A 9,439-nucleotide genomic window follows, 5' to 3' on the forward strand; every position below is an offset into this window, starting at 1 on the left:
CCTGGGAAACTTCAGAAAAGAAAACCTCTCACCACACTTACTTTCATTTCCTAACCATCTTATCTTGCCTGCAAAAATTTGCGCAATACTCATTCTGGCAGCAGACGTTGAATAAGGCATTCCCAGGGTCTGTGGAGGTCATTAAAGATGGATACATTGTGAAGTGCAAAAAATTTAACAAGAACAATGTACTGTACAAAACTACTACACCACACGTATACCAAAATATGCACATTGTCCTGTGGAGGAATCTCGGGGCATCATGGCATCTTCTTGAGAAGAAAAAACACACGTCCTTGTATAAAAGTTGGTTGTCTCCGTCCTGCGGTGACCTTTTGCTTCTCCTTTCTTTTTCTCCCACAACAGACCCGTGATAGATTTGACAGTGCCATTAGGAGTCCAGTTTCTAGGAGATGATGAAAACGGACATGAGGAGAAGACCCCCCTCACCTCCGTCCTGCTCCACCTCCTCCAGCAATAAAGCCCCTGTCAAACAGAAGGCTGAGCAGAGCTGTGGCCAGGCGCCACCACAGCGGCCCCTGGTTCCTTTGGTTTCGATGATACTGCAACAACAAATAGAGACGAACGTTAGAGCGGCGCAAAAACCCATGTGGACAGCAACCAAGGTGAAACTCAATCACAAAAAATGCAGTGCCAGAAATAGTCAGTGGGTATTTAGTGTAAGCTTCAGTTTATGCTGGCTGTGACGTGTGCTGATTGGCAGTGAGCAAAGTGAAAAAGGGTCAACTCAAAAGGAGGGTAAGACAAAACCAGACACCGTAACGACGCTGATATTTTCACAACAGTCTGCTTCTGTCCCCAACAATACTTATTAGAGAGGCCTCCCTTTGTGTGTGGACCGGGGATCCCAACACAATCCGGGCTTCCCGACAGACATTCCAAACCATAAACACATTCATCACACGGCCACACTTTTTCTAATCTTTCTGGCAGAGACTAGCAGCAGTGGTGCAGGAGGAGACTCTCAGGTTTGCGAGCCAATTGGATTGTGTGCGATTAGGGGGATAATGCTATCTCTGCCATTGAGAAGCCGAGATAAGATAATTGCACCAAATGGGATTAGGGAGCTCTTGATGAGGGGCAGGGAGCCTCTGGAAAAGAATATATCTGCATGAGTGAGGTACAGTAGCCCAGCCCTGCACACCAACAGTTCATCTGCAGACGAAAGGCAGACTCCACCATGCCTGATAATGCTATAGCTATTTTAAAACCACAATGGTCGTAAACTAAGAAGACTTGAGATTAGTTTGTCGTAAAAATGCACAAAAGTGTACTACCTTCTCTTGGCAACATTCTGCTGTTTACGAAAGCCCAAACTATCTGAAGGCAGAGACTAGATACGCTATACTTATTTGAATGTTAAGGTAGTGTCCAAACATTGACCTAGTTAGAACTGCCATTGTGATAAGCCTCTGGGTTTCTATACTCTTATCAATTTGTGGTGAACATTGCAGGGTGTTGCATAAGCGTAGTCAGGTTCCAACCAGCATGTGTGCATCTCACTTACTATTCACTTACACTTACTGCTTTTTGTTCAAAAGAAAAATGGAGAGGTAAAAAAAAAAATCAAGGCAGGCTAGTGGGTATTTTGATTAAACCAGTTCTCTGTTGTATGATGTATCTAACTCTTGCCTGGGGATATTTTGATAAGGAAATAATTACAAGCATAATGTCTACTTTATATGAACAAAGACAATAAGGATATACAGCGATGTGGATGAGCTCACAGTGATACATATGAGGCCCTGTTGGCAGCAAGCTTGGCTATACTTGGTAAACACTGGCATGTCCCAAGTCTTATAAATTTATAACCAAATTACATGCCAGTTAGATCTCTCTGCTCAGGAAAATGAAAGACAGAATGACTGTACATTTGTAGTTCTATGTATATTGTACATCACTATGTCCAAGAGTCCAACCAGTAAACTGAAGGATTTATCATGCTACAAAGCTTGTGTTCACTACAAGCTACATGAAGAGCAATTAATCTTTATAAACAGAAACAGAATGTTCCTGTGACAGTGACCTTTTGCCCTCTACTCTATCAAGCTGAGAGAGCGACACTGAGACAAACAGAGTGAGAAAAAGAGGTGTGCGTAGGCCTGTTGCAACTTAGTCATGAGTCACGCCACCAACTGTCAAAATGAGACTTGCTGCTCTAAATTTAGCCGTCGATGGAGCGGCAGAGTCTAGCCAGATGCTCAGTGTCGTCACTCTGACACTAGCCTGATGTGCTTTATCAGTGTCCCATGTGGGCTGTCTGTCAAGCCAGCTGCTCAGAAGCTCCCCCTTATCTCTTAGGCAAACAGGCCAGCCTCAATAGCAAGAAACTTTGGATTAGTGACATCAGGGAGCAGACAAGGAGCTCAGGAAAAACAAAAAGGATGGTGGTATTAGATACTAGAGAACAGCAAAAAAATCACCATCAACTAAACCCATAACAGACCCATGACTGATATGGCCTCATATTTTTTTTTATCTCCAGTGCAAGTCCACCCAGCCCCCCACCCCCCTCTACAAGTGCTGAAAGGAGAGAGTGCTGTGCCCTCACTGGAACAGCGATGAGATAAAGCCACGAATGCTGCATACGTGTAGACACACACACACACACACACACACACACACACACACACACACACACACACGGGCGATATTAAACCCTGCTTTCAACACCTCCTATCGAAAGCACCAGGAGTCGTCTCGCTTAAAAAAACATGGGGATGAAACCCAACTCTGCTCCTTGCCCTATGCAGGCTGGAGCTGTCTTCCTGCCATTGTGACTGTCATTATTGCCGTGTCTCAAATGGCGGGCCGGCTAATGTCAGCAGTCCTCTAGGGACCTGAGTGTCCCCTCCAGCTCTCTCTGACTGAGGAGCAATTTATCTGTCAGCATCCACCACCAGCACTCCTTTGCTACCTAATCCCTGCTTTTGCCGGGGGCTACGGGCTCCCACGGAGAACACTCGCAGCCACGTTGTTCCCTAACTCTATTAAGAAGGATGCAGTCAAAGGCACTTGGATGGCTCAGGGACAAGTGTCTGCAATGAATAACTGCAATCACCCACTGACAGGAGCAGACGGGAGCGAAAGCTGACAAACTCTCACTAATACTGAGTGAGAGTTTTTGTAGTGACTGTCAGACCGTGTGATAGTGAGAAGTGACAGATGGCAAAAAGTAGAAAAACAAGTATGGGTGTATTCATGCATGAGCATGTACACATGCACATTCAATACAATTAATTGCACAACCACACCACAGAGCCAGAAATAGAAATTACAGGCTGCAGTGGAATCACGCATCCAAAACCGCACATCAGTGTTTTGGGGTTGTGTAAACATCACGTTACGACAAGGACAGTGAACTTCAAATACACACACACACACACACACACACACACACACACACACACGGGCAGAAATGTTGCTAAGCTCAACTTGAATAACATATGTCAACAAATGTAATACTACGCTCTATGCAAATTACTATTACAAACTCTTCATTGCGCTGCCTTATAAGTTACTCTCATGATTGCTCATTGACTATCACAATATGTATCAGTATCCTGACACTTGTAACTTTAGGGTGTAACTTCAGAGGCCTGCTCTCACTCTGACTGTCCTCTCTCGTGTTTACTCAACCAGCAAAGAGAGCGCAAGCCACTTCCTCATCCTCTGACCCAGGCCTGTCTTTGTTGTGCGTCAGGGCCCAGCCACACACACACGCACACACGCACACACGCACACACACACACACACACACACACACACAGACACACACAGACACACACCCATGCAACCCTCCTGTCTGACTGTCTGGTTGTCTATATGCCTATGTGCGTCTGCCAGTGTCACAATACATGAGTCACGTTGAGATGCAGGGGTATAAATAACTTCAGCTTGATAAGCGTATGAGAAAATCAGAAACTGTCTCGCACCTCGGAGAATGGTTAAAGAAAAAAAAAATCATATTATGTATGAGGCAGGGAGGGTAGCATTTCCCAAAAGGGGGGGGGGGGGTTTAAAAACAACAGAAGATGGTTGTTACTTGATCATTTGAGGTTCATTTCCAAACCTCACTGCCTCATATACTTGCTTATACCATCATTATGGATGCCAACCCCCACCCCCCTTCACCCTATGGTTGCATTGACCTCTTATTTGGGTGTCTCCTGGCCGCTCCTCACCCAGGGAAGGGCCTGAGTGGAGACTCCCTGGAACCACAGCTGTTCCCCTCGGGGCTCATGCTTAGAGCTTCGGGTTACAACATGTTTACAGACTCCTGCCACTTCTGCTTTTTCCACATCTCGCTAGTATATGTAGTTGTGTGTGTTTAAAATGTGCATGTGTGAATTTATATGTAGTTGTGTGTTAGACTCTCGACCACTTGTGCAACAAAACACTTGTACATATGCAAGACAGAAAATCTCCTGAGGGTTTATGTATATTTTTGCTGTTACCGCCAACAAAACAATAGCGTGTGATGGTTTTACAACACACCCACATATAAGTGATGTTACGCAGCACGCCGACTCAGTGGACAGTGTCATCCTGACCACAGTGTCGTGTGCTTTGAGGCCAGGCATCCTTAATGCCATTTGCCTCCACAACACACTGAGGAAACAGGAGAAAAGAGAGAGAGAGAGAGAGAGAGAGAGAGAGAAAGAGACAGAAATAAACAGGAAGAGGAGGCAGGGGGAGGGCCTGGGGTTGGCAAGGTGGGGGAAGGGCTGTCCTGGTTCAGCAATGTCTTTAGCTTGGGGGAGGAGAGAGGGGGGTGAGAAGCTAGGCCAAAGTTCTACATGTGCACAGCCTCTCCAAAACAAATATGGAGCAAACACAATAAAAGAGAGCAAACTTTTGACCCACCATAAATCTTTGCAAGATCAAAATGTGATCCAAATATTAATACAAAAATTTGAGAATTGTGTTACTAGGCTCTTTTTTTCTGCCGGTACCTTAAAAACAGGGCTCTAAACTTAACACACTAATAGAATCACACACACACACACACACACACACAGACAGAACATCCTCTAGTTTGATGGCGGCAGCAATACATGTTATCTGTAGCACAGCACTACCGTAAAGCTAACAGAAACTGAAAAAATAATGCTGTTATCAATTTAAAATAATGAGCTGTATGGGTTATCTGTGTATGGCCCATTTATGCTAATGATATAATTGGCCTTCATCACAGGAAAATATACATATAACATTAAGTTTCAGTAAACCATTTAGACTCAGGAGGCTCCAGTCGACACTACACAGCTCACATTTACCTGAGCATGCGGCTCCTGGACAGTAATCCAAGCAGAAATGATGGATCCAGAAATATTACAATTTGCTAAATGTTCATTTAATTTCCTCCTGTGTAAGAAATAATTAGGTGTGAAAGTTGCTTATTTTTATTTCTATGTTGTGAAGGCAAGAAGTGTTTTTATTGTGCTTTTCTCATTAACTATCAGTGTAATATTACAGAGACTGTTTGAATTGTGTAATAGTGAAACTGCCTTGCTTTTTAGTACATTTTATCTTGCCGACTCAGCTGTGTGTGCTATTCAGAAGCTCTTGTTGTAACGGGAAGGAGATTTGTTTGCCTGTTGGCAGTCACATGTGGTTTCTATTGGTAGTATCTATTAGTCAAATTTGGAAACTGTTACATTAATATTTACAACACAGCTACACTGCCATAAAACTAGAGGCCAACGTGCCTGTCTTGAGTTTGTAACGTCAGGAAGGTGCATCTTTCCCCCTCACCAGTTGTAGATGTTCCCGATGAAACTGGTCTCCTATTAGCTGGAGTTTCTGGCCAATGCAGGCCTCCATGCTGCGCGCCACAGGTTGTTGCTGGGGTCGCCGCTCCATCCCGTTTTGCTCCTCTGCACTCTCCCGTTGCCTCGCTTCCTGATCCCCAACAAGCTCAAAGTGTGCTGGGAAGTGCAATCGAAAACCTGCGTTGCCTGTAGAGTACCGGTGCTTATTATTAATATGAAAATGTATGTACAGCAATGACACCTGACAGGGTGTTGTTTACTGCAATTCTATGCCTATGCTGATGATGCAACAGGTACAAAGAGCAGTTAAGAACTGCTAAACGTGTCTGTGATTCAATTCAGATTTCTTGGTTTAAATGACAGCTTTCACAGCTGTTGCGTTTTCATTTTAATCAAACACTGTGTGTCAGTTAACAGTTTCAAAAGTCAATTACAAACAACAAACACACAGAACAATGATTTGAGGACTGTTATTGTAGTTATGGAGCTACTCTGCAATGATTGCTTGGCGCCATTGTAACTTTGCTGTCACTGATAATCAGTTCTCTGTGCAGTTGCTGCTTACGCAGGTGAACACTCCTGTCACGTCCTTTCAGTCACAATGCCAGTCTGGCGCCTTTTGAATAGCAAAGCAGCTGGGTACACTCCATACAGACCATAAAAGCTGCTGTGATCACAACTATCAGGCGCCACGGGCGAGATCAGTGCTGCAACATTGTTACCCATTTCTCACAGTAAGTCTCATATTATTGTTTTGTGCTTCAGTTTTATAGCACTGGCTATCACGTACATGGCACTGTTCCTGTTTCTCTTTTGAAATACTGTATGTCATCAGCCTCACCGTAGAAGAGTGGTCTGGGCTCCTCTGCAACTCCACAGGGCAGCATGCCGTTGGTCGATGCCAGGACAGGGCCAGGTGTCTGTGTGCCCCGGTCTTCACACTTTATCTCCCTGAATGTGGTGCGCCAGCAGTGGGGGACTGGCCCAAACACCAAATCATCCTCCTCATCGTCCATACGGGGGCACTATAAGATGAGCAGCCTTAAACGGAAAATGACAGAGAAAGAGAGGTTATTACAACAGCTGAATATAGGAGATTTATCTTCCAGTGACTACATAATTCAAAGACATCCCAAGTTACCCTGACTGAAACTAATGATGGTAACCTTGAACAAGTCTGCATTAACCCTGATGAGATGATCTCAGACACGTTCATTATACGTTCCTTCTTCCAAAGCTTTCATTATCATTATAGACAACCTGTCTAGTTTATAATAAGTGCCCTTAAATCAATAAAACCACATTGGACAAGTTGGGGAAGAAAAAAATGAGCAAACGGTCTGCCTTCATTTGTGGCAGAGCTCAGTGCTTATTTAGACAAATGGCTCTGTTCATCTCAGTGATGAAACCACACAATTCACTGCGGTTAAGAGACTTGGTTGAGTTACATTTGCCTCAATGGGCATTTGGCTGACAAGGTTAATAGAGAGGTAGATTCTCCTTGTCTGTACTAAACAGTCCTGTGGACAGGAACTCAGTTTCTAAATTAATGGTCTCATGATAACCAATGTACATCCCTAATATCTAGTACTTTACCAGCAAACAATTGGAAGTATCAGTACACACATAACTATCTGACATTTACACTGTACATATTTAAACTGTATTGTACTTAAAAAAAAAAGATTACAAGTCATTAAAACAACTTTGCTGCAGTCTGGCAAGATTCATAAGGAGCACTTGGCAATCTCACCAGTGTCAATGATGCACTCCACTCAACCCTGAGTCACTGAGTGGGTCAAAGAGTTATCAAAATATGGATGAAATTCAAGTTGCCTCACCAGCTAACCCCCAAGTCACCATCGAGTTGTAATACAGGGTTAGGCTCCTACCACACTTCCAAATTAGGGTCCAAAGAAAAAGAGTAATGACAGTCTTTGAGGAAAATCCTAAGCCACTCTCCATACCCTGGTCTGTCAGCTTGCCAGCTCCCCGAGAGGGAGTTTTCATTTCTTCACCCCACATAAGCAGATTGGCCTGTCTCTAACATGCCCAGACCTCACGATATACTGCGAGCCTTGACAATAAACCCTGTGTGTAAAACCACTTAATGCTTTGTTTTGACAAACATAGAGTAAGAACATAGGAGTCTAAGGCGGAAAAAAACTAGGCTTAACTTCCAAATATCCTGAACTGCTCTATGTGCAGCTCTACTGACCAGGCAGTGAGCTGTTTTTGTCAGACAGTGGCTCCCCCTGCTGCAAACAAAATAACCCCGACAAAAGGGAAGGAGGCACAGATGGGGGGTGGTGGTGGTTATGTAGCTCTTACTGACACCGTTTTTTTTTATCCAACAACATCAAGAGCCTCACATCACACCATTTACACTGAATGTAACATTATGCGGATCAGGCTACGAAGCTGTAAGTAACACATGATCTACTCAAGCTGCAAGCACCACCACAGTACTGGTACAATCTGCAAAAATCAATCATCCACACACTAAAAAAAAGTTATAATAAAAACATGTTGCAATCATTATTTAAAAAAAAAGACAGAAAATAGCTCGAATACGCGCGCGCAAATAAAGTAAAAAAAATGTAATTTTGAAAATAAGTGTCTATACTAAATGTGTAATTAGATGTTTAAACACACAAATCATGTTAATACATGGATAAAGCGGTTGTCAGTAAAGGTCTGAAACACGAAACTTGCGGTAAAACAGTCCCTGCAATCAAGTCCATTCACCGCCTGAGCTCTGTAAACCGGGAAAGCCGGTATAATTCAAATCTCTGCCGTATGAGTGATAGGCTGTTTTAATTTAATATCACTCTTAGTTGGGCGGCTTTAGAGTTTCACTGAAGTCAACTAGCAAACATACACGACAAATGTCTAATTTGCTGCAGCTGTTTCAACAACAACAACACCGACACGTTGTTTTGTTGCTTCCAGAGGACGCGGATGTTTCTTAATGTCAAAGCCGACTACTGACGCCCGCTGTTCGGCGTTGAATAAGAGCGTTTAACGGTGTTTTCTCATGAACTTACCACACAGACGGGCTTCGTTGTTACGGCTGTCTTGAACTTTGAAGAGCAAAAAAAGCTGGGACACCGAGTTCAATATCCTACCAAGTCAAGCAAGTTTAGTCCGTATCACCTCCACGACAACTTCCATTCTGTGAGGAAATCGGCAACAAGGCGATTTCATTTCGCCGACGTCAGCTCCAAACTGACTCCGCCGGACTCCGCCCGCCGGGGCGTGGCGCTGAGGTTGGTAAATAAAACCTCCTAAAAAACTCGTGCATTTCTGTCGGACAACTCCATAGCATTCAAGCGGACCTGGAGCCTGTCCCTTTAAGGGTGATTCATATTAGGTTTCTGTAGCCAATCATCGAGTTTGTTTTTATCCGCCTTCTCCATCGCGTATTCAGACACGTGGATGGGAAATTCCCCGTAGCACGAGACCGCTTTCACATTGTTACTGCTCATCTGGTCACAAAACCTCCAGCTACAGAAAGTGCACTGCTGTCACCAGGAAGCTTTACTATGACTGTGCTGTGTGTTTAAATAGGAAAAGGAATAAACAAAGTTAAAAAACATTAACATCCATATTCATCTGATATTTTAGACGGAGGAACTCACAAA

The 9,439-nt window shown here is 43.8% G+C and overlaps 1 protein-coding gene across 1 annotated transcript; it reads right to left on the minus strand.

The window, feature by feature from the left end:
* Window positions 1-296: 296 nt before the first annotated feature.
* On the minus strand, window positions 297-8,932 carry LOC128375432 (bcl-2-modifying factor-like). The gene is made up of 4 exons (XM_053335781.1): window positions 8,843-8,932; window positions 6,637-6,836; window positions 5,779-5,981; window positions 297-563 (listed from the first exon to the last, which is right to left on the minus strand). The coding sequence occupies exons 2-4, from the start codon at window positions 6,809-6,811 to the stop codon at window positions 447-449; spliced, it is 495 nt and encodes a 164-aa protein (XP_053191756.1). The 5' UTR covers window positions 6,812-6,836; window positions 8,843-8,932; the 3' UTR covers window positions 297-446.
* Between the last annotated feature and the right edge of the window lie 507 nt (window positions 8,933-9,439).

This window comes from Scomber japonicus, chromosome 16, assembly GCF_027409825.1.
Source record: "Scomber japonicus isolate fScoJap1 chromosome 16, fScoJap1.pri, whole genome shotgun sequence".
Lineage (NCBI taxonomy): Eukaryota > Metazoa > Chordata > Actinopteri > Scombriformes > Scombridae > Scomber > Scomber japonicus.